This window comes from Nilaparvata lugens, chromosome 8 (assembly GCF_014356525.2).
Source record: "Nilaparvata lugens isolate BPH chromosome 8, ASM1435652v1, whole genome shotgun sequence".
Lineage (NCBI taxonomy): Eukaryota > Metazoa > Arthropoda > Insecta > Hemiptera > Delphacidae > Nilaparvata > Nilaparvata lugens.
Window position 1 is genome coordinate 15,055,114 of NC_052511.1, and position 27,498 is coordinate 15,082,611.

The window sequence follows — 27,498 nt, forward strand, 5'->3', positions numbered from 1 at the left end:
TGACTGTAGAACATCATTTCAGAATATAATGAGTCTTGTAAATTCAAAAAATACACCACTTTATATTTCATATTACAGCTTTCTCCAATTCATCAAACAGGACTCTTTTAACTCGAAGGCAAGAAATCGTTTGTTAAGGTATAATTTTACTAATGTCTTAGTTGAAAATGTACATCCAAAAAATATACTTTTATATTTACAACTCTGAATTCATTGTACTATAACGGATGTCTAACAAGAAGAATTAAGGCAAGGATTTATTTATGAAGTTTCTACAAATATTTGAGGTTATAGATGGTTCTTGAAAGTTATAGTGAAGAATACAGCACCAGCAATAAGAAAAGTAGCAAAACTGGAGCTCATAGTATTGGCAGAGCTTGGTTTAGATGTGGTGTTGGCTGGTTTTGAAGTTGTGATTGTGGAGGTAGTGCTTGGAGTTGGGGCTTCAGTGTGTGTTTCCTCCTCGCGCAGCCAGTTAACGATGTCATCCCAATTTTTTGACCTCCATTCGAAATTTTCTTCGATTTTCGAGATTGATGAGTTAATTGACTTGATTGTGCCCTCTGTCAGGATCGAAGTCATATTTTCGAGAAAGCCTTCGATCTGCAAAGAAAAACCACATTTTTTAAAGTATTATTTGAATGGTAATTTGATGAGTCCTATTTATTTTTTTGCAAGATCTTTATTCATTTGAATCATATCCATCAAAATTGATAGCTTCAAACAATGTTCACAAAATACAATACAATCAAAACATGTAGCATTCAAATTTCTTCAAACAAAATCTTAGCTGTATCATTCATTTCTCCAAAAATCATATTATTATATTTCCAATTGTGAAATGAGGAAAGTTTTGATCTGTAGCGGAGGAACAATATTCAAATAATGATTTATTATCCAAACCGAAATTCAATTAGTATCTCACTGAGAACCCCTGTTCAGAAGGTGCCAGCAGCAGAGGAAGTATCTGGGGAAAATCCATGAACACTATAACTATAACTCACTACACAACTAGTTGAAAAAATGATGTAGAAATGTTATAGACTTTTATACAAAAAAAAAACATGAATCAATAATTATTGTCGAAATTTTTCATGAACAAATTTCTCTAAACAATAATGAAAAATATAAGTTACTGGAAATATTTTCCCTCAATAAGGAGAGCCCTGGGAAACATATATAAGAGAGTTTGCCTCTTGCTCAAATCGTGCAAGTCGAGCCTCTTGCTCGTGTTAACAGAAACTTACAAAATCATGATTGAAGAACAACTATGAGAGATTTTAATTAAATAATTATTATAAATTAATAATTGCAACATCTCAGTAATTTCAATCCATGAGAGTTTTTTTTCTAAGAAATGTATCTTTATCTGTTTTTATGCTGTACAATTGTTCGAGTGAAAAATTCAATTTATTATGAATGCAAGACTCACCTCTTCCAGATCATCTCTGTTATAAATGTAGCCACTTGCATATCTCACTAGATCGCTCAATATTTCGTCTTTCCCATTATTGCTGAAAAATGAGATAAAATATGATTGAAGATCAAAGTTTAAATACAACATTGAAGATTTTTCATATGAACGATGAATATGTAGCCTTGGTATAGTTCAAAGTAAGTTATCTGTACCGTAATTATTTTAGGAGTTTAAATTTAGAATTGTTTGAGTGTTGTTATTCATTGAAGTTGATTTGAACAGTTAATTATAATCAATACATCAAATTTCCTATTAATAGATTACATTGCTCATTCATTTGTTCTATGGAAGAAAGAATAATTATTAGAGGTAATTGAATGGCAGTCTTCAGACGTTTAGACAAGTGAGACGCAAAGTATCTAGGTGAAAGACCAGTCAACATGTCATTGACTTCCTCAACGACTCTAATGGTCAATGAAAAGTATTGCCGTGCTACCAATTTCTCCTAAATCGGTTGGATAGCATTTTCCATCTATTAACCTAAGGAAAGTTATCGGCTCCAACGTAATAGATTCTTGATAAACTATGAATGGATCTATTGCCTATGAATGAGAAATCCAGTTTTCGGAGCAAACCAACTTATAATCTTCAGAAGAATTTTGGCAATATATAACACAAATCCACAAAGAACAATACCTTACACACTTAAGCATCTAAAATCATTACGAGCTAAATACTTATCCACTATGTAGTTGAAAAAACAATGGCTATAGGCTTGTAAACACAAGAAATAATTATAGACAAAAATTAGAACACTATAAACTGTTCAAAACTCAATTTAAAACATTAAAATTTCAATTAAATAGAAAAATATTCAGAGAGCACAAAACACCTTCAATAGCCAGCCACCATTTTTTTAGAGAAAAAGGAAGCCTACCAGTAAAGAGCAAAGACAACTCAAACCAGTGACGACTCCACGGACACGTCACCAAAAATTATAAATTACAAGTTTAGAATTCACATTTTACATTTGTTCTCAATAAAACTTTATTTCGAAATTGTTATTTTTAATTTATATATCATCTATATGATCTGTTAATTCTGTTAACTCTGTTTACAGAGTTTGTTTTTTCGGTGATACCATGGAACAAGCAACACAACTATATATGATAAATTCTCAGTCAAAAAGTTGTCCGTATATCGATTACTCTGATATTTGCTATAAAGTTTTATAGATCTCGAATTGAAGATTCGATCCCAATCGAGAAAAAATGTAATATTACAAATACCCCCCTCTTGACATAAAAAATTTTACTGTTTGAAAATTTAAAGAAAAAATTACATTGACACAAATGGAAATTGTTGAAATTTTAATTCGACAACAGTAACAATTTTTTCTAGAAAAACATTACATGTCATCCTATACTATTGAAAATTATTATAAAAATTCATCAATAGCATTTGTTATATGTTTCCAAACAATATTTCAAAGTTTAGAATATCAAAATTACTTTTGATTTAGCTTTATAATTTAAAGGAAAATATCTCTACAGAAAGTTTAATATATAAAGAATAGTTTTTGAAATTGCACATAAATTTAATAGATAGAAAAATTCAATTTTTATTGCATAAAAAATTTAGTATGTTGAATAAAAAAAATTATTATTTTTTTTTTTTAAATGAATTGATGAATTGTTACATTTAATTTTCACATAAAATTTCAATAAATCAAAAAATTTTCATTTCTTTTACTATTGACGCGGTTGATTTTATCGATGCAAATTTTGGAAAACAGTCCGTTAAGGCACTCAGTATGATTTTCAGTTGAGTGTGACTCCAGTGAGATGACGTTAGTGTTGGGCTGATCCGAATACTCGTAGTGTTGGGCTGATCTGGATGCAGGTAGTGTTGGGCTGATACTTGTAGTCGACTGATGCATATCAAACTCGATACAGGTGACATCTCAGTTAGCATTGCCTCATGTTTGTAGTAGACGGCTGCATACCAAACTCGATACAGAGTCACGTAAATTTGTATCATATTTGTAATTATACAATGTACATTTCAGGCTTGAAATGACAATGTAATTTGTTTTTTGGCAAAGAGATAGACGCTGCATACAGGATTAACTTAGGTGAGGATTAATTTAGGTAAGGTTTGGTTTTTTGATATTTTCAGCTTTCAAGGTTCAGAGTTCTACATACAGGAATAATTTAGGAGAGGATTTTTTTTCAATCATTCTTTCATGATACTGTGACTGTTATTTGAATTCAAAGTTACGAACGTGAACATGGATGGCAATTAACTCCAGGTAATGTGGTAGTGTTGAAGTTTGAGTAACATGGTCAGCAATAAGCGTTGGCATTGTCATTGGCGTATGCTTTGGTGTCTGCATTGGCGTTGGCATTGGCATCAACATTGGCGCAGGCATTGGCATCGGCGCAGGCATCAGCATAGATATTGGCATTGGCATCAGCACAGGCATCGGCGTAGGCATTGGCGTAGACATCGGTGTAGTTATTGGTGTAGATATTGGTGTAGATATTGGCGTTGACATTGACATCAGAGCAGTTATTGGCATTGATATTGGTATAGGCATCAGTGTAGATAGTGGCGTAGTTATTGGTGTAGATATTGGTGTAGATATTGGCGTAGTTATTGGTGTAGATATTGGCGTTGACATTGACATCAGAGCAGATATTGATGTTGATATTGGCATAGGCATCAGTGTAGATAGTGGCGTAGTTATTGGTGTAGATATTGGTGTAGATATTCAATTGATGAGTCACACTAGTTCGAAAATCACCCAAATGTTCTTAACACTCTTCATGGCGTTCACTTGTTGCCGATTTCGAGATTCACGTGATAATTATTTCAATGTTAATGTCCATGTTGTACCTGTTATCTTAAAATGCTTATAAACTAAAAGGAAAATTTTGATTAGGCTACCAATACAATCTAATACACATGAAAATTATTTCTAAGTATATAATCAATATAAAAATGAAATTTGTTAACATCTTATTATACAGTCAGCAATACATAAATTGTGAATATGGAGACATCAATTACAAAATTCTAATAGAAAAAATAATTTCATTTCCATTTATTCATTGTTCAAATATTTTATGGAAAGCAAATTATTCAATATTATTAATCATCGTTTGTTGGATACTATAGTTTATTTCGACTTTTCAATGTTCTAAACACAAACTACATTTCAAGACAAAACTTTACTATCAATCATTAAACAAGAAATCATTCAAAACATCAATAATATTTTGCTTCAAAGGCAATCAATATTCATAAGTAATCTGCATCTATGGCAATCAACATTATTAATCATTATTTTGCATCTATGGCAATCAACATAAGTAATCAACACAAAAAAATATTATCTCATTACTGCCTCTCTAAGTCATAACCTTCTGGTCATTTCTTCTTTAGGCAATAATGGTTTTCCATCTCAAAAAACAATCACATACCAGCAAAATTCTAATCAACAAACCCCACTAAAAATTCTACATACACTCCAGCATCCATTTCAAATGATAATCAATCATATCAAAATTTATAGAGCAGTTTTCAAAAGTTTAGAAAAAGACATCAATTACAAAAACATTAGAGAAATTTTAACCTTTAGCTCATTTCAATTAATAATATGACAAGACGTTTTATTAATGAAAACATTATTATTCAAGTTAACTTTCATTTATATTGACACAATTATTAATACTTTCAGATTTTGAAGTTTTATTATTACAACAAAAGAATTTATACATAAGATAAAATTTCAGCATGTTCTAAATTGAACCATTTATTTTTTAAATAATTTCAGAATTTGAAAACTGTATAATGAATACAAACATTTCAAGATTACAATACAAAGACGATCAAGATAATGGATAATGGGTAAATAAGTTCCCTAAAAAATACAAATAAGAGAAAAAGAAAATTGGGTAAATAAATTTCCTAAATAATACAAAGAGGAGAAAGATCAATTAGAGCCTATCCTACATGTCAGTTCTAAACTTTCATAAGGAAGTATATTTAATAAAAATATACTGAAAATGAGAAAATGAGACATAATTTGCTCTGAAAAACCTAATTACCTAATATGATACTTGACAAAAAAATAGACATAATTAAAATATGTAATACATGATGAAAAAATATACCGCAAGCAAACAATTATTTACACTACAATGGATAGATTTTAGAAAAGTTAAGTTTTATCAACAATTTAAAGATTAGGAAAATAAGCTACTATTTTAACTTCTAATATTATTTCAGAAGAATACAAATTCAAATTTACAAATTCAAATGACTATGGACAAGATTGGTTAAGATATGCATAATAGAAGAAATTTACTGAACATTACACAAAGACAGGAAAGAATCGAAATTTGAAAAGATTAAGGGCCAAGAAAAATAGGCTACAGGAAAGAAAAAAGACACAATTATGGACTCTTACCATACACTGCGTAGCGATTATGCTATTCTGAATCCGGCATAACACAGGATTCCTAATCATTGTGTGCTGGGGTATACCCTTTCATCATGTGATTCACTGTCATCATCTTGTAAGTAAGCAACTTGAAACAACCTTTGAATACTAACACATCAATGGAGACTTTGTGCTTTGTTTTCTTCAAGAACATGATTTTATTCATGGGTTCATTTGTTTCAACAAAGCCATTTTGCTCACAAAAATCAGTCATGTTCACTAGATAATGCTTTGCATACACCTTTTCAATTTTCAGTTGAAAGTTGAATTCATCAACTTGATTCAAAGCAAGATTCATTTTGTTTACATTGTTTCTAACCTCTACAGAAACCTGTCTCATGTAAACATTCAATTTACTTACTGTTTTCCTAACTATCAATTTGGCAATACTACTTTCTTCACTGTTGACTTTCAATAAAGGCAACTCCTTACCTACTACATTACTCAATTCTACTATCTCACTAGGATTTACTTTTTCAATAACATTAAATAGGCCTACATTATCTGAAACTTGAACTAATTGATCTTGTATCTCAACACTACTATCATCCTGCTTCAATTTGTTTTCATCTTCATGATTATCACTCAATGTTTCATGTGCATCTTTCAATAGAAGGTTTATACTAACCTGCTCTAATCTAATGCTAGCAAATTCTTGCTTCATATCATCAAACCTAGCATTTTGATCTTGTTTCAAATTATCAAACCTTTGTGTTAGGAATGCTATAAGATTTATATCATTTTTAGCTCCTACCATACTTGTTTCATTTGATATTTCTACTACTTTCTCATGGATTGTTACATTTGAAACGTTTTCACTTACAGCTACACTATCGTTTGAGTCATTGTTTAAGGTTAGGTCTAAATCTTGTGATTCTTCATCTAAGTTTTGAATGTTTTCACTGGATAAAACTTCATTATTTTTATTGTTCTCCATCTTGCTACTGCGTAAAAAATATTTACTCATTAGAACCTGAACTTTCTCGAACTGATTTCCCACTCAGCAGCATCTCCCATTCACAATCTATCAAGATATCTATCCTACCAATAATTTTTATAACCAGGGATATATTTTGTAGTTTGAGTCCCACACCAGGGCGTACCATTTGGGACATATTTATTTTGTAATTCGGTCCCACACAGGGGTAACATTTGCCGTGCTACCAATTTCTCCTAAATCGGTTGGATAGCATTTTCCATCTATTAACCTAAGGAAAGTTATCGGCTCCAACGTAATAGATTCTTGATAAACTATGAATGGATCTATTGCCTATGAATGAGAAATCCAGTTTTCGGAGCAAACCAACTTATAATCTTCAGAAGAATTTTGGCAATATATAACACAAATCCACAAAGAACAATACCTTACACACTTAAGCATCTAAAATCATTACGAGCTAAATACTTATCCACTTATGTAGTTGAAAAAACAATGGCTATAGGCTTGTAAACACAAGAAATAATTATAGACAAAAATTAGAACACTATAAACTGTTCAAAACTCAATTTAAAACATTAAAATTTCAATTAAATAGAAAAATATTCAGAGAGCACAAAACACCTTCAATAGCCAGCCACCATTTTTTTAGAGAAAAAGGAAGCCTACCAGTAAAGAGCAAAGACAACTCAAACCAGTGACGACTTCACAGACACGTCACCAAAAAATTATAAATTACAAGTTTAGAATTCACATTTTACATTTGTTCTCAATAAAACTTTATTTCGAAATTGTTATTTTTAATTTATATATCATCTATATGATCTGTTAATTCTGTTAACTCTGTTTACAGAGTTTGTTTTTTCGGTGATACCATGGAACAAGCAACACAATTATATATGATAAATTCTCAGTCAAAAAGTTGTCCGTATATCGATTACTCTGATATTTGCTATAAAGTTTTATAGATCTCGAATTGAAGATTCGATTCCAATCGAGAAAAAATGTAATATTACAGTATGGATCTCTTAATAAACTCTGATTATTATATCCATTGTTCAGTAATACTCCATATTATTTTTAAAGACGATGAACGAAGTGATAAAGAGAATTTTCAGTGTGAATACAGTTCTTCTCCCCAAAACAAGTCATGAAAAATGATCTCTACTCACAATTGTATCAGCTGTTCATAGTTGTTGCGTACAAATTTGATGACTGTTTTTGCTCCAATCGGTGATGATGCTAGACCAGAGAAAACTGTACGGTCGTCTTGCATTCTTATAACAGAGTCTTTGTCAATCGTTTTATTGAGATATCTGAAAAAATGATGAAATTCGGATTTTTTATTTCAAATGTAGGAATGAAATTTGGATGATGTAAAGTAAATGGACAGTAAAGTATTCTTTCCAACATAGAAAGTTTTATTACCAATCTATCCAAATTTAAAATTGTTTGTTTTATTCTAATTTATATTTTCAGATTGTGATTTTGTGTAGAAATTAAAATGGACATGGACTATGTATAATATTTGGACAATTTGAAACTAAGTAAGGAAATTGAAGAAGTTTTGGGCAATAGCCTGTTTTTTTCTTTTCCGATCGTTGTATTGTTTTTGCTAACCTGATAAATAAATAAACACAACATTCATATAAGGCGGACTACAGTTATAAGGGAATAATATTTTATAAATAATTCAATTCCAATCCCAAAGTTGACCAGATTAGCTAATTGATATACACCGTACACTTTAAAGACTTACTCAAATGACTTAATTATTGACTTACTCAGTAATTGCTTCAGGATCATGAGTGCAAGCTAGAGCCCTTATAAAGTCGTTGATCTGCGTTGGAGATTCCAGATCTTCAAGTTGTTTAAATAGTTTTCTCCAAATGGATATATTAGTCGATTTGATGCCTTGACAAAGGAGAGCCTTCTGGACATCAGCAGAGAACCTGTGGAGAAGTGGATAAAAATGCAAGTGATAAAACTATTCCAATAATTTATCTCTGTTTTTGATAGATTGCAGTTGATATCTTCTATACTATTTCCATAGCCTACCTACTAATACTATACTTGAATTTCTATGAACTATTCATAGCCTACTCCCACTACTACAACTACTATAACCATATATGGAATAAAGCATAAAGCTTATGCCATCATTCTTCTATGCTACTATCTACTAGGCTGTACTGAATTTCTTAAATTAAACAATTTTCACGCAAAGCTCTGCCTAGAAAGTGCTTAATTATATCATTATAATTGCTTATAAGTTTTTTTAACTTCTTAATGTTGGTTCTCATAATTGCACAGTTGAATAAACATTTCAATATTTTTTTAAAATTTCATATATTTTCCAAATTTATTGGTAGCCTGAGTTGAATGCTTTCAACAAAAAAAAATTTTTTTTAAAATAGCAGGCAAGTGAAGAAAATTTTTTGTCTAAAAATCTCATAGGTAAAGCATTTTGGTACCTTTATTATTTTTGAATGATTGATTTCAAACAATCATTATCACTTCTAGCCTTATCACTAAGCACTTTAAGTGCGATTATCAAATCACTAAGGTAATCTACTTTTCAGGGATTACATTTAAAAATACTAAAGGCCTACTGCTATAATAAAGTTTCATTTTTCATCATCATGACAAATTGATTATTTGGTTTTTATTATAAATCTGCATTCTCTATAATTTCACGAGCATCCGAATCAATCATATCATAGCTCATATAATATAGCAATAGCAATATATCAATATAGCAATATATATCATATAGAAATTTATATCAATCATAGAGCTGTCGTCACACTCTAATAATGTCAATATTTCGGTGTGGAAAGTGATAACTGCTATCCAATATATTTTATTATATTACTCAATAAATATGAGGAATTCTGAGGGAATAAGTGAATGAATTTCTGGCTCTTGCAAATCATTTCAAAAATAAAATATAGTATATGATATTGTAAAAATATCAAACCAAGCTTTAAAATAATGTCTCACTGTGTATTCATTGTTGAAGCCAAGTCTTTTGCTATTTTTGCGGCATTCGATTCAGCCTCCTGATGTCCAACTTTAGAAGCGAAGGATAGTACAGTGATTCTTGTCAATTTTGTTACAACTGATTCAGTATTTGATTCCTTGAATGTGACATGGCTCACAATTGGGCTGACAAGTTCCAAGAAGTATTTCTGTAAAACCATTTTCGATTTGAAAAAAATTATTGTTCGATTTGTAACATTATCTACATAATTTTTAACTTCAATAATATCATATCCATTACTTAGTAAGTTGATGATAATTTTATAAAGTCACCGGCCACATAATATGAATGCTTGATGAATAATAGCATTCCATAATAGCATTCCATAATACGAATCCAAAACCCACTTTAGAATCATAGGTAGTATATTCATGAATATTATTTTCATTATTGGTTTCCGTAATTTTTAGTTTTGTTGTATATAGCCCACTTATATAGAACTATTATATTGGTAGAGCTGCAAATAAATGGAGTTTATGAAATTTGGTGAATAACTTCCACTGAGGAATTATCACCGAATGGCTTAATGATCAGTCTGTATTATCACAAACATGATAAACAAATCATATTCTATCAATTCTATTCAATATTTTCAATTGATTGGTTTGATTACAAAAATATACCTAGATCCTCTCGGAGCACAATAAACTCATTATAATCTACTCCACTATAGCTAGGAATATTCTTATATAGGGCCATATATTGCGTTAATAACAATTATGATATTATCATTTAATAATGTTACTCAACAACTCATAGAAAATTTTAATCACTCTCAAACTATGATTCCTTCCAAATCAGTGAAATGAACTGGAATTTATCACTATATTATGCATTATCTAATTCATATGAATTAATGCATTTATTAGGAAAAAATGCATGATTATTTATTTGTTATAAATAAATAATGTTCTCTATAGTAAAGATCATAGTATGACTGTGAGAGGCCTACTGGCTCAGCTCAAAACTGCTCTGATTTCAATTGAGTATGCCTAGGCTATACCTATAGCATATAGATGAGGAAAAGTCTATTGTTTTATAACTGTAAATTCGTATGGCTTTTGTTGGTGGGGAGTCCCTTGCGGGAAGGTCTCACCGCCTGAATATATAATTTGAGCCGTCATTGGGCCTTGACAACTGTCATACTTCAGCCGGGACCGACAGTTTATGTTTCTATTGTTTATTTTTTTATGTTTTAATATTTTTATTCCCTCTGTGGCTTTTAAATAGCAACTAATACTCCATGGAGGTATATAGATAGATAGAGCCTACAGTACCTATACAGTGTATGCTGGGGTATTTAAATTTCAAATGACCATGTTTGTCTTCAGCAATTGATTGGACACTGCCTCTGTTTTTAAATGTAAAGTTCTTTGAGCAATGATATTTTTGAAATTATTGTTCTCACCGTCAATTTTTCATAATCGGGAGACTCATGAAAATGATTGAGCATGTGTTTGAAATGGCGAATGGCGGCAACCCATGGCACATAATCGGTTTCTTTACGCAAATAACTTGTGATTTCAAATGCGACCGTGTGGTTGATTTCTCCAGCCCGCGCCAAGCTGTAAGCATCGTCGATCAACTGAGCTCTGTTCACTGCCCCGATTTTTGAGTGATCATTCTTCAGTTGTTCGACAATTTTCATCCAGTTTTCTTCATCGTAGTTGACTCTATAGAAACCTGGAAGATGAAGCACCAAACTTCTTTTACTTAAAAACATTAGAATATTTGGTTGTTTATTCTATGAAGACTATAAAACCAATATCATCTTAATTAATATTATACATACAATTATATTATTATATGATTTCACCTATCAAGGATGTTTTGTGATATATACCTTCTTCAAAATCACTTCATATGATTTCAAAACTTGTCAATGAAATTGTGATTTTTGCTTCCAAGGATTAAAGCTCTTAACTACCTACATTATTACACTTACACAATACATAAAATATAAAACTTGTTCTATTGAGCTTATATAGTGCATGATCCTATCGATTCTCTAACATTCAATACCTATAGCATATTTTACTGATACCGTAATAATATTTTCAATACGGTACACAGGTGATAATATTCATTGCATATCTATCATAATGTGTTTGAAAATGAACTAATATTTTTCCAGAATTGAAGCACTACTGCATCATGAGATGGAAATTTTTATCAAGTTCGTCGAAGAAGACTATTCAAAATATTTGCAATCCATAAATTTACTGAAGAGTATTATTGCTGAACCTTATTGCTGTGAGACAGGATTAGCCAGTTTTAGAGACTGTTCAATCAATTATTTTTGTGCCATTGTTGGAAATACATGGAAATTTCTCAATAATTGATTTCAAACATCAGTAACGTAGGCCTATCAGCCTAATCTTGGTGAATTCAGAATTAGGATCAATTTGCGAAATTGAACCTATAAGGTCTTCAAGACCGAGGAAATTATTTCTGAAGATTTTTTCTTATCAAGAATCTATATGTAGACTGAAAAAAATTATTGGTAGGCCTAATGATTGTTTCAGTTGTTATCCTACTATACAGTTTATTGATAATAGCAGTACCCTAGTTGATGAAGAATGTTTACATAAATTCATAATTGAGAAGTAGATCTTTCTTGAATAAATCTGAAAATTACGATTTAATGCATTCTACCTATGTATTTATGATCCCAAATGCTATATAATTTGCTAGTTTTTCCTCCTAAACTAACAAATTATGAAAAAACTTCCAGTGGGATAATTAATTGGAAATACAACTTTTCCTAAATAGACACTTCAGGCTTACCTTTATGTTGTACGTTGAATATAACCCATCCATCTCCAGCTATATTGTCAATAGTTATACTTGTATCATTTGGAGTCATCCATTGCTTGATAGATACATCGTTGAAGTTAGACTCTGCTTGTGATGTGTAAGTGAGGGGTACATACCAGGTAGTGGTATCATTCTTTTTATGCTTATAGAGGAATCGTTTCTAAAAAAATAATGATGAACTATTGTATTTATATAATCACTTTTATTATTTTAAATAAGCTAATGATGAAAGAATTATTATTTTTGTGGTAATTCTATAAGAAAACTATCAAATAGCGATGTAGAAATAAAGAAATTATAAATATGCTGAAAGATTCAAAACACGTTTGAATATACCGTTGAATTTGCTTCAAAGAACAAATTTGAAATTCAAATTCGATTTATTCCAACATAATATAAGCATAACAGAACTCCTTACCAATAAAATGAATAAAAAATAGTTTTTATTGTAGACTTTATAATATTATATAGATTATTTGAACAAGTGCTCATGAGTGTGCTTTATTCTCAATACTTATTGAACCAGAGCCTACTGAGAATGTATTCGTAGATTATAGTATATGGTACCAAAAGTACTCTTGAAAGCATTTTCAAATAAAATAAAATTTATTTTTCATCAACATTCAAATTTTTCAGTGGATGTTGATAATGATCAAAACTACCAAATCATGGAAACTGATGGAATGATGATACTACACCTTTTCCAATTTTATTTGAGAAAGTATCAAGTTAATTTGAGAAAGTATCAATTGTATTTGAGAATAGGCACTTGTAATTGAGAGAATGTCAGATGTTAATGAGGAATAGTCAATTGTATTTGGGAAGTCATCACATGTAATTGAGAGTAGTGAATTGGATTTGAGAAATCGTCAAATGTGAATGAGAAGATATCAATTATTGAAAATGAGAAAATTTTCCAATTGACATGTCGTGGCTCTTCTGTAGCCTACAGTACCGTACAGTTTTGATTTGAGCAGGAATGATATTGTGTACTATTATGTATTCCAATAATTACTACCGTAGGCTTTGCATGAGTGCAAATTAATATTTTCAATAGTGAAATGATTTCCCCTGTACTGTTTACGAATGATTATAATGAGTATAATTTTTCTATGTATGTATTGGCAACACGACTTTTGCCTCCAAACATTTTGTGTAATATTGCACTTGATGAAGATCAAATTCTCTATGTTCAAGGCGCAATTATTGAACTTCATCATCAATCAAATGAATCTCTTGATCAAGCAATTCGGCAATTCTTCAATGGATTTTGGGACTTGAAAATATTTTTTTATTCGAAAACTAAACGTTTTATTGAAATATTAAATATATATTATCATATTATTTTTTGTGATTACAGTTATTAAAAATATAAGTACTGGAAGCACTGGTTTTTTAAAATCATTTCCCAATATTACAAATGACAACTTCTCGATTTCAAATCGTATGTTCTCGAATTGAAATGATACTTTCTCAAATAAAATTCACTATTCTCAAGTACAAGTGATGACTTCTCAAATACAATTGACTATTCTCATTTACATCTGATGTTTTCTCAAATACAAATGACTATTCTCAATTGCAATTGATACTTTCTCGAATACAGTTGGAGAAGTGTAGTAGGCTCTAGGCTGTAACCATTCTTATTCAGGCATGAAAGCTTACCTGTTCAACAAAGGCTGATTTCTTATTGTAATCTCTTGTGACCGTTATCAAAGGGAAGCCGGATTTTTCAGTCCATGTTTTAAAAACATTCTTGAAGTTGAAGTTTTTATTATCTTCGTCACTCATAACAGATGATACCAGATTGAATAAATCGTCAGGAATCGATACTTGGCTGAAATTATATAAAAATTAGAGATTTAGAGGTGATTAATCTCTGAAAAATGTATTTATTGATATGCACCTTTGACAATGAATACATTTGACACGATTATATAGACTGAATACAACGTAATCCTTTAAATTTCTTATGAAATTTGTGTGTCCTATTCAAACATGAATAATGATAAATTAGTATTGCGTAGAATATTTCCACATTCCACAATTTTTTCTTATTCTATTTATTTCTAATTACCTATTTAGAATAATTTATAGATAGTATACCGCATCCCTTTTTCAAAATCTTATATAATGATTTTTTCTATATGGGTTCATTAATAAATTACTGAAATAAGCTTCCAAGTTGATGAGTTCGTACTGAATAAAGAATAATAAATTGATTAATTTGTTTCATCCATTGTATAAAATTGGTTTACTGATTTTGTTTTTTATATATGAATGCACTTGAGCTTTTATGTAGCACTCTTACATGCAGGATATAATATAATATGTACCGTACATAAGAAAAATAGAAATTCGTCACTATTGACTCCTGCACCACAAAAGTGATTCAGAGCTCAGTGAAGCTGGCACCACCCAAAAGAGCACATTTTTTGAGAATGGTACTGTACCACAAAAATGTTCTAAAACTGTGCTCTCGAAATACGCCTTTCAAGAAAATGTGCCCATCTCATCGACTTTGAAATTGGCAACTTTTTATAGCTATTGAGTCCAAATCATTGATATTATCACAGAGATTTGGAGGCTTAAACTTATGATACTTACGTTGATCGTTTTTTGGCTGATAAGTAGGTGTGCAAGCCTTTTTGGAACTTCTCGGGTGTAAGAGTATGCTCCATCATTCTTACAACTGAAGCTCCTAAATAAATATGGGAGGGAAATAAATATAAGTTGGATTCATTATAGCTATATTCATTATAAATAGGTAGGCTAATATATAATAAGAATATATATACGGTATATAATATTAGTTTATACCCTAGTAGTATTCATGGAATGGTCCATCATTGATGAATTATGCAGTAGGCCTAACATAACCCAACAGAACATTAGTGTGAAGATAAGAATAAATTAACAATGAGGGAAAAATAAGTAGGCTCTATCTTCATAATGACAAGAGAATGGATGAAGCAGAAAGACTGAAAAAATGTAACAAAATTAGAACAAACTTGAAGTGAATTGATTTTCAAGGTCTAACAAATCATTATTGTTGGAAGAATCAAGGTGGTATAAATATTATTGAGCTCCAAATCAAATGAAATTATCAGACAAGTCGTACATTTTTCAATTCATTCAAATTTATCAATACAAAGATTTATATATTTCTGTATTGGATCACACTACATCACGTTATGGATGAAGTTCACTTACCTTTGCTATAACTTATCGTATCAAACATAGCTGAGATATTCTTGTGATGTGTGATCTCGCTGGTCATAGGGTGAACTGGTTTTGAGTCGAAGTCCAGAGCAACTTGGAGAGCATTCACAACAAATTGTTCATCCAGTTTCCATTCGGGATACTCCTGATCAAATCATGATAATATACTCATATTATAAAACTATTATTGAACTTATATTTTTGAATCCATATTCCTCCATACTATGAAAATTACATAGGCCTATCTCAATGTATTGGATCACTAGCCTGGGCCTACACAATAGGTAGCGTACATTAAAACAATGCTTTGTTGAAAAGGAGGAGGATATAAAAATAAAAATTCTAATTTTTTAGACTCAAAATTCATACGAAATATTCACGAAATAAGTAGAGATGATAGAGAATTGCATATCCTATGGTTATTTGGTACTGTACTTCTTTTGAAGCATATCTTATGTCCAACCAGTATCATGATATTCACAGTATGATTTGTTGTTCACCACAGAATTATTCTGGTGAAAAAATTAATTTTAGCATCATATCTTATGTAACAATCATATTTCCCTAACAGTTTTTATCACCCATCATCAGTTTCTATTCTATTGATCAGCATAATTGTCCTGAATATAGAAGTTACAGGAGTTACAAATAATAAAAAGTTAGAATATCAGAGCAGGCTTTATTACAATCATTGGTGCTCACCGTAATTAAAATATTGCTAAAATTGGATTTACGTATCAAGAATAATTACTATCAGGGAACAAGAATGGACAGTTGAAACTCCAGTAAACTTTGGGAATCCAAGAAATTTTTTTGGACACTAATTTTATTTTCAGTTGAGTGAAATGTCCATACATTTTCCACTGTCTATTGGATCATGATCAATTCCCAGTGAGAAAATATTCATCAACTACTTATACACAATGATCAATCACCATTTCTACTACTTATATACCAATGTCTTATCGTTTTGAAAAGTTCATGTCATTTTATACATTTTTGACATTTCGACACAATAGAGCATAAAAATATAAAAATCTAACATCTCGTTTGTTCCGACAGAAATGTTAAAGTAGATTATTTTAACTGAAATAATGTTATTTTTTGTTGGCCTACATTTGTATGTGACCTTGTATAAATGTAATTGTATCTCCATAAAATCAGCGCACTTTGCTTTCTTACCTTTGCAGGAATGAAATACTGGAAGAATCGTGCAAATGCCTCATTCAACCATATATAGCTCCACCATTCCAAAGTATTGAGATTCCCGAACCACTGATGGGTGAACTCATGCGCTATTACCATCAATATGTTTCTTTTTGTCTCGGTTGATGTCAGCTTCTCATCATATAAAAGTCCACTTTCCCTATTGAAGAGAATGAGAATAAATTTAAGAATTGAATTCTTACGAGTTGAATAAACGTTAATAATATACCGCTATCCAGAATTCAAAATCTACAAAGTTTTAATGAATACAGTAAAACTTTCAAGACTTCAAAGTTATTTCCAATATTATAATATACCGTAAGTCCATAGTCCATATCAAAATGAATCATTTGTATCAATATTTATAAGATCTATCAAACCTATATCATTATAACTATTATTATAGAGAAACAATCAATCATATTTTAACATACCGTACTATCACTCATTTATTATCTTCATATTTATATATTATATGATTGAAGAACAATGATCGTTTCGGTGGACTTCCATTGTATATTTATCACTTTCATCTGTGGGATTTGATAATATTCAACTTTTGTAATTTGAAAAACACGTTACCGTATCTTAGAAAATTTTTTGAATGATACAGTAGGCTATATTCAAACTTCTGTTGAATAAGTCAAATTTCTGTTAAAATTTCAGAAAAGCACGAATCATATCTTAAGGTAGGCAAAATTATTGTGAATTCAGTACAAGAATGAACAATATTTTTTTTATTGCGTCGGCTTAGAGAATGACAATTGAACAAATGTATCATTATATTTATCCTGAAACTTAAAGTATTAGCAATGGAAATTGATGAGTATACATGATCATATAAATCCTCAGCAATCATTACTCCTCAAAAAGGCTACTGATACGGTACTAAAATTGGTTGAATTTATAATAGTTTTTATTTAGATTGATAAATTTTCAAATTGATATTAGATTACGGTTCCTAGAAATGGTATTTGTACATTTCCAATGGATAAGTTCATTTTTCTTACCAATTACTGGAAGTCAATAATATCTTTAGTAAAGATATTCTTTATAAAGAATACGGTAATATAGATCTTATTCTTGATGAAGTTCAACTCATATAAATCCACAATGATAAAATATATTTATAGGTACCGATAAGTTACAAGTCCCCAGTTCTCCATGGCTCCAGCATCGAAATCAGGCACTGCAATTTGGTCCATTTTCTCCATTTCCCCTTCAATTTTGTAATCCAGTCCAGTATATCTGAAAAACACAAAGAAATGTTTGATTTATTTCCAATTCTCGTCAACGGTACCTGATTTATCTCATCATTCTGATAATATTATGGAAATCATACAATATATATAGGTACGGTACTTAATACTATCTATTGAACCAATAATAACTATGCACTTATAAGATGATTATAAAGAATGAACTTTCAATAATGATCCTGAAATTTCTATAATGTGAAGAACATCGAGTCTTTCTAGAAAATAAGTCCCTCTTCTCCATCAAACTGATGTTGTTTGAGATAATAGTGAGAGCTCGATAGATAAGAGTAGCCTACTCAAATGGGATATTGAGCTTTAGAGCTTAATGAACTTCATAATGAAGGAATGCCACCTTGATTTTTATGAATTAATCTAAAAAAAATCCAGTTTAAAGATTAAAAAGTCTTACTTGACTAGTGAGTTGAGAAGCACTGGTGCTACATTCAAAGCAAATGCTGTTTGATTGTAGTATTCTTTCTGAGCCCATACTTTGTATTCGATTCCATCTTTTGACATGGCTCGGGATGTGAACGTTTTAGGATCATAGATTATCCATCCCAGCAAATAACTAGGCATTTTTGGATAAGATGCAAAGTTGTACGTCGTATAACCCCTGAAATTTAAAAAAATCAGACAAACTGTTAGCCTCATTGATATTCTCCAATATTGGAATAATGTATCAGCAAGCTATAACTATAATAATCATAAGACATATACGGTATAGTCGTAGCACGACTAGGTACGGTACTGCGTGTAGGCTGCTTGTTTGTCAAAAATATTTTAATTTTTATACTGTAGGCCTATGGTAGTAGTAGGTAAAAAAATGCACTGATGATCTTGAGAGAAATCATCTATCAACAAAATTAATCCCGATTTCTATTGATAAAATCAGAACCATATAATTATGCTAGAGTCATTTTGAATGTGCCTACTCATGACTCATAATATTATTAATAGTATCACTATTATTATTACTATATTATCATTACATAATATTACTTGTATATTACTCATTACTTATCAAGTTGCATTTTATCAATCTGGATGTATGCCTATATTATCTGAGAAGAATATTGATATTTGACTCTGAGAAAGAATTTACATTATCAAGTCAGCAATTGTCAAAGGGATATTCCTGATGAAAACATTTCGAATAGATATAATGTTTTGAATATTCTTGTCAACTATAATTTTAGAAAATATTTCAGCAAAAAAAGTTAGTTCTGAAAGTAATTTAGTATGTTGGTTAAGAAAATGAGAAGTATGTTGTACCATTCACTCCTAATAATCTAGCCAAAAACACATATAAATATAATCTATCTGGCCCCAGAATCATTCAATATAAATGTCAGAATAATTATTGTGATAGTAACAAACAATATTGTAATAAGTAACAAATTATTCTTTCAACTTTCTAATTGATAGGTTGAGTTTGACTATTTTCATATATTTTTTTATATAATTATGAAAAATTACCATATAGGTAGTTTGATAGTTTCGTTTTTGCTTGTTATTAGAACAAGTGTTCAACTACACTGTAGCTTGAAAAACAATTCATGATTCACCAACACGCAATCTCGTTTTTGCTGGGCTCCAATTATTCATCATAAAAAATCATATAGACACTTAATATCTTTAGTTTTCAAAACATGATTGAGCTCATCTAGATGTTGTTCTTAGGGATCTATCTCATTGTTTGTTTATTTATTTTTTGAATAAAGAATTCGAATTTCATTTTGATTTGTATCATGCAGCAACCTTCCACTTTAGACATTGATTTTTGACAAAGAATGGATATTTACGCATAAGATTCAGCAGACTTCAGTTTTGTATTTGATATAACTCTGTATGATCCATCAACCTTGATTGACAGATTAAACCCAGTCCGATATTTCGGTTCATCGAAACAAGGAAAGGCTTTTCTTGCATTAGTTGCTTCGAATTGAGTAGCTCCGAGCCATCTGAAAAAATAAATACCGTACATCTCTTATTAGCATTATCTATGAATAATAAAATCAAATCTTTCCATTAAAGCATTGCTGACAGTAAGTGGTGATATGTATCAGCTAAAGTCATGAGAGTGCATTTTCCATTCAACTATATGTGAATTATTGTGAATCCCAATAACTACAAATAATATTTGAACAGTCACATCTCATCCATTGAAATATGTCTGGATAGTTTCGAAGATGTGTAGAATGTCTAAATATTTATTTCATTCAAAATTGTAGGCTCTATAGTCATCCATTTAATAATGTTGCAAGGAAGGCAGTATACAAAAAACTTTCCAATCATTAAGCTCCAGAATAATATAATCTACTTCCTGCAAACTTCAAACAGATTAATCATCCTAGACAGTTCAAAACAATAGTGCGGTACACAAAATAATTGGTTGATGAGCAAAGGAAGACAGGACATAGAAAACATTATTTCAAACAACTACTCCTACTCTCAACTAAACACCTAATGACTTTACTAAACACTAATCCGCATCCGCACACAGAAATAAAACAAACAAAATATTTCAATGTTGTTTTCCATCACGAAATGCTTATTATTAAATCCCTTTTGCTATTAGAAAAATAACTAGCAGTCAAATTTTTTACAATAAATGAATTAATCACTCGTCACTGTGGCAACGATATCTTTGGACAGGTCCGCCATCTTCTTGGTTGTCATACAAACAAAATACCTACTCTAGAACATGGTATGCCATAGTGGAGTCATAGGTCAATTTCCACACAGAAAGCACTAATATGTAAAATATATAATTATAAGAAATTTCTGAAACTGATAATTGTATGTAATTGTAAACAGAACTATCTATAATAGTTTCTGTAATTGATGTTGTAGTTTTAGTTTTTTGGGGAAATAAGCATTTATTCATTTATAGAATATAAGATTTAACATAAGTCCACTTAAAAATATTAGGTGGAAAATGATGTTCTAATAATTTGAAATGTATATCTCCAAAATAGTCATATCCTTTAAATATTTATGTGAGTCTATAGGCATTGAAGTATGTAGAGTCAGGGGTGCTCACAGCATGTTTTGATGTCGCAAGTTGCGACATGAGGCTGAATTTTGGGGGGGGATTTTTGGAAAAAAACTAGGGAAAATGGGGGGGGATTTTTCAATATACAGTTTTTAAGTACCTAAATGGATACCAAATTTTGAGAATTTTTTGGGGGGGGGGGAGTTTTGCAACATGGACCATTGGGGGGATAGGCACCCCTGCTTAGAGTTGTATATATTAAAGTGGGAAGTGAATGCTAATTTATTGATCTTGGAACTAAAGGCTTATAAATATTTCTATGGATATGGAGATACCAGTATGTGCTACCAATATTGAACTTTTGATAAGAGCAGGATGCTTCCACGAGATATTCTATATTTCCAAATAGATTATTTTAGAAACATGCAGTATTATTTTCGTAATTTAATGAGAGAAAAAATTTCTATACCATACCTCTTATCATCACCAACATAATAGTAACTCCTATAGAAGCCAGACATGTCATCGTGAATTACTCCTTTGTATGATATGGAAAGATTATATTTTCCTGAGAGAAAAAGTTTATTAAACTGTATGGTCAGTAACTGATTTTCCTCATCCAATTTTGCTTCAGCTTTTGTTTTCACCCCATCTGTGTTTGATAATGTCACTTCTTGTATTGTCAAATTCTTGGCATGTAGTGTAACTGTTTTGAAATGGAATATTTGTCAGGGTTTTTTTCAAAAATTCTGGAAAATCACTAATTTTAATCTATATGACATAACGATGGATAATAGAATATCATGTAGAGATTCAAATTATTATAACTCTGAAGAAGATTCTACATAAATATTGAGATATAGTATTGAGGGATTGGGGAAGGAAAGTAGGTTTTTAAATGGTATATAAGAAGTCCTTGAAAAGTTAATTACAATGGGAAATTTGTATTTGGCTGTAGGACATGCTTTTCTATTTTTGCTAGTATTCCCCCTTCCTTCAATACTATATTTTAAGATTTCAGTGGAATCTTGTTCTGAATTGATTGTATTCCCACATGCTATCTTATTATCCATCTTCACTACATAAATATCTCAAGTTGTATAGAGTATAATTCGTGATTTTCCATAATCTTTTGAAAATCTTGAGAAATTTCCCCCTTATTTGAAGAACCTTAACTCCAAAACCACAAATTGTAAATCCTGCGAGACCTCTCGATTTATTTTTATTTTTAAATTTTATTGTCTTTAATTTTGTAGGTGATGCAAAGCTCGAGGTTTTCGAAATAAGATGGAAAAATTAAAAAAAATTTGGGGGTTTCTGAGGTGTTTGGGGGTGAAGCCGCCTTCTGGCATGTCTGAAAATTTCAAATTCGAATTCAGCACGCCAAAATACATAATAATCCGAAGAGAAAAATCATTTCGGGGCTGTTTGCTGGAAAATGAGGATTTGACTAGAAATTATTTCAATCTGAGAGAGAATTAGTACGGTAAGTGCATATAAGCTGAATAAAGCATATATATATATTTATGTTCTATGATAGTAAACGTGGTTCGCAGCCTTGTGTTTTTACGAAATTTCTGTCATCTCATCGTAAATACCTAGTCCTATAATAATAGGTCACAGCAGGCCTGATAGTTGATGAGGAATTATTGTTTTCGCTCTACATTATATTTGAATTAAATCTACCAATTAACAAGTTTCTGCCTACAATTTACAATAATACTCCATTATTCTTTGTTCCAAAATCTGTTTGAATGATTGATGAAATACCAATGAAACAAGTTAATCTATTCATTGACTAATAATAAAGAAGCTTTTTCATGACAGTGAGTCGTCTCACCACTAGGTTTACCGTGATAATATATTAGTAGATAGATGAAAAATTGGACACTCCACAAAAAAATCGATTTCTTCCAAGTTTAGCAATAAATTTGCAAAGAACCTTGTATATCTATTGTTGTTTTGTATGGACATAGTTATGAAGCTGTCATATTGAATATTTATTATCAATTTTAATAATATTCCTCGCTAAGTAATTTAGATACGGTACGTCATCAAACGTTTCCAACCAATTATATACCGTACTTGAACGATAATTTTGTTGTTCTGGCTATAGACTGATCGCTAACGGAATTTTGCAAAAATACCATATCAAGTAATAAATATAATGATGAATGATCATTGATTATCAGATATGCTATTTATGAGAAACAAATATTACAAAGGTGTCTTAGCGGTGAATGTAATAAAATGAAGGTGGAAATTGAAGGCCTTAAATCTAGTTCAATTGAACGAGCTATTTATCGAAGACTTTGATAATGTGAGAAGAGTCATTAAAGATGAAATTAACGTAGACAAGGCCTAGGTTGAAGATATATAGGGCTGAGCCTGGTATTTATTGATGTTCTAAGTAAAAAGTAAAGTAAATTCGTAAGGCTTTTGTAGATGGGGAGTTCCTTGCGGGAAGGTCCCACCGCCTGAAATATAATTTAAGTCGTCAATGGGCCTTACGACTGTCATACTTCAGCCGGCACCGACAATTTAAGGTGCCTATTCGATAACACGGGAGTGATCTGGTTAAAAAGCTTTTGGCTATGAGAGGGTTTGAACCCGGGATCTCTATGCAAGCACTTTATCCAATAGGCCACGGATCACTCCATGTCCTAAGAATATATTATCTGAGAGACTTCCAAGTAGAAATAATACATGGATAAAATTTAAACGGACCATGAATCAATTTAATGTGGTTTTCAAGATCCACTTAATTCACATTTTGTAATAGAATATTTTTAACCCCTCCATTGGACTCGAAAATGATGTGACTTTATACCGATATCCTTAGGCTACTTATTATGAAACCTATATATATTGCTTGCTATAGCCTAAACAATTTGCTTCTTGCTATTGCTTGCTATTATAGTCCTTAACGCTCATCAAAGTGTTACCAATAATTCATAGCTCGGTTTTTCTCTACTGGACAGTGTCAAAGCACAACTGTTCAAATCAGTAAGGAAAAATGTTATCTTGAACAATATTATCTGTTCTACAATGAGGAGTTGTCAGTCTTGATTTAATAGCAAATTAATTTTATAATGATTATTGTTGTTTTTTACAGTTTATCTTTCATCAGAATTTATTATGAGCAATCAATACCTTTCACATTCAGCTGATTTTAAGCTTAGAATAAGAATAATAATAACTACTTTCAGGTTCCCACTTTGAAGTATGTGTTGACGCCAATCAATTAATTCCATTGCACGAGTTCGAGCTAAAAACATCACTTTCATTTCATGAATAATTAACTTATAACAGTGACATTGGATAATCATTGCTGGTTTCCTGCTACACACGCATTGATTTACGATGAAGAAGGTCTAAGTTAATGCAAGTTTCTGCTGGGAATGTCTTGCCTTCAAGGTCATCAAGGCTACTTTATCAATTTCAATGTTCAATTATTCCAAACAAACTACATATCTTTCCTATATTTGTTTGGAGCATGCGAATAACTTGATGGATCGAGAACAATATCGTAACAATTCTTTATAATCGCCTACTGTTTTGTTCTGATGAAGTTATTTCTGAGGGTATTCAAGATTAGAACAAGGTAAGGATGCATGGGGAACAATGGATGAGTAACTTTCTGGAGGAAATAGGAATAAGTAGAGTAAGTATTTCAAGGAAAACTCTCTCCCGTGGTTTGTTTATCAAAGTTTCCACTTGTTACCGTGATAAATCGATTATATGATGAGTCTTTCTATAATTTTCTGAAATTATAATTAGGCTACTTAATCTGTGTGTTTCAGCAATATTTCGTTTTCCAAGAGACTGTCTTGTTGAAAGCACTACTGTGTGATGGATGTTGTGAAAGGTTATGACCACGCACACCACCCCCCTTCCCAAGCCTATGGACGCATCCCCTTAAATTTATAGAAACCATTCAGCTTACACCCCACCTATAAATTGGGAACCCAAAAAATTGTTGACATCAGTCACTTTGAACACTGCTCAACTTTGGGAATTACCTCCACCCCCCAAGTTTCGATTTAGACCCAGTCTGCGTCCAAAACCCACCACCCCCCTGTGAGTACCCTTAGTTATTGCTGTTTCTTACAGAATTTTGTGAGAGGATTCATCTTTTTTCTAAGACTCAACTCTTCTTCGATTTCTCTTTCCCCAAAATTAACAGAAAATTCGTAGGTAAAATTTCATACCATTTTGAAAGGATACTCTTGCAATGTAAATCCCGCCCCTTGTCTGACTTTCATTACTCACAAGAAGAAAATTCACTCTTCGATAAGACTTATTTGTAGAGAGGACTTTCACACGTGTTTTCTTCAACCTCTCACGAATAATAACAGGAAAATGCTCAGTTGAAAATTGAGCACATTTTGAGAGGGTTCTCTTTTAATATAAAACACCCCCCTCTCATGACTGACTCTTATTACCTACTCAAAAGGAGAAGAATATATTTTCAATGCCTATTTGTCAGGCCTTTATCCAATCTTTTCCACTCCCTTTAAACTCTCTTGATACCTAAATGATGCTATAATAGAATATTAATAGTTAAGTATTCTAAGTGATGTAATGCCATCTGTACTTGTACTCTACGGTAGACAGTACTTATCTTCATTGCTCTTTGTTTTTCTCAACAAGCACAGATAATGTTGTTTGAATGTGTTTATTGTCTACTTATAACTTAGTACTCACAGCACGTCATAATTGCACAATCTAAAGAGGCTTTACTCATTTTTTTCATCATCAACGATTAATGGATGGTTGAAGGCCTACTATTAAAACAAATGAGAGTGATGTGGTTCCAAAATAATATTGGAATATTATGGGTGGCTCGGAACACACCTGAAACGACCATTGATTCCTCGTCATCATCCGTCTTATCACCCACGCACAAGCCTGGAGTTCATAATAATGAGAATCATCATTGAAAAAAAAATGTTTACAAGTAGTAGGCCTACTTTAATCCGTTCCTTCGCAGATTTTTAATTCAATGTGATTCGCCATCATTGGAATCATCACGCTCTCCTTTAAAAACAGATATGCATAGCCTGTGACTCAACATACGTAATAGCTTAATCATGGTTCAAAAGTTATCACTTTTCACTTTTTATGTGACTCATAAATTTTGTAATGTAGGAGTAGGTCACTTGATTTGATCTCCATATCCAGTATATGGGTATTTACATTTTCATTTTTATTATATATGGGGAAAAATGATAAATTCTATTCCTAAAGAATTGAATAAGATAGGTCCACTATAGTTTTATAGTCAGAAATTTTCCTGAACTTTTGAAACTCTCAATAACCTGTCTTTATAGAATTTTGGTTTGTCTCTCTATTGTAAAAATCGCAAATATGCTTTACATTATCACAATCATTGATCAAACTTGAAGGCTCGCTATGAACACAACACTCTCCTCTCAAACGAATATGGAAACAAGAATAATTTTAGTTACTTAACATGTAATCAACTATCCAGTTGGCTCAATGCTATATATTGAGTTTACGTATTGAAAGTGCATTATTCTGCTTGGATGAAGATGGGCCCAATGAAGATGTAAAGATAAAAATAAAAATTATACCTTTAAACTCAGCAACATCAAAATCCAACGCGTCAATTCCAATCCAATAAAATTTCGGCTTGACTTTTTGGTTCAGTTGTATATTGGCAGCATTTATGTTGTATATCAGAAACACAAAACCAAAAACAGAGTTCCAAAAAATCCTCATGTTGACATTCACTATGGGACACAGTAGTTAACTTGAAGCTAGTTAAACGATGTATTTAACTGAGACACTGAATAGCTGAATGCTCCACGTTCTATGCCAAGACTCTCTCTTACACTACCTAAGTCAAGAACAGATCTGAGCGCATTGTTCTTTGTAGTTTTATAACATTTTCAATTGGCAAACACGGTCGCCTTACCTGCTGGTCTCTGATAAGACAATTGAGAGAGAGAGAATGAGAGAGTCAACCTATTCACGGCTATTTTCCTGTTGAATAATATCGCTTCAACTTTAATTAGAAAAATGTCGCACATATCGTGTTGATGAAGCTTCCCTTTCAACAAGTTCTGTTA

General features: G+C 31.2%; 1 protein-coding gene across 1 annotated transcript; it reads right to left on the reverse strand.

The window, feature by feature from the left end:
- LOC111064147 (aminopeptidase N) lies at positions 1–27,498 on the reverse strand. The gene is made up of 16 exons (XM_039434061.1): positions 26,968–27,498; positions 21,878–22,121; positions 20,211–20,369; positions 18,818–19,021; positions 18,287–18,397; positions 17,126–17,309; positions 15,935–16,088; positions 15,329–15,422; positions 14,387–14,558; positions 12,692–12,881; positions 11,313–11,587; positions 9,865–10,052; positions 8,646–8,813; positions 8,034–8,177; positions 1,433–1,514; positions 1–603 (listed from the first exon to the last, which is right to left on the reverse strand). The coding sequence occupies exons 1-16, from the start codon at positions 27,146–27,148 to the stop codon at positions 289–291; spliced, it is 2,865 nt and encodes a 954-aa protein (XP_039289995.1). The 5' UTR covers positions 27,149–27,498; the 3' UTR covers positions 1–288.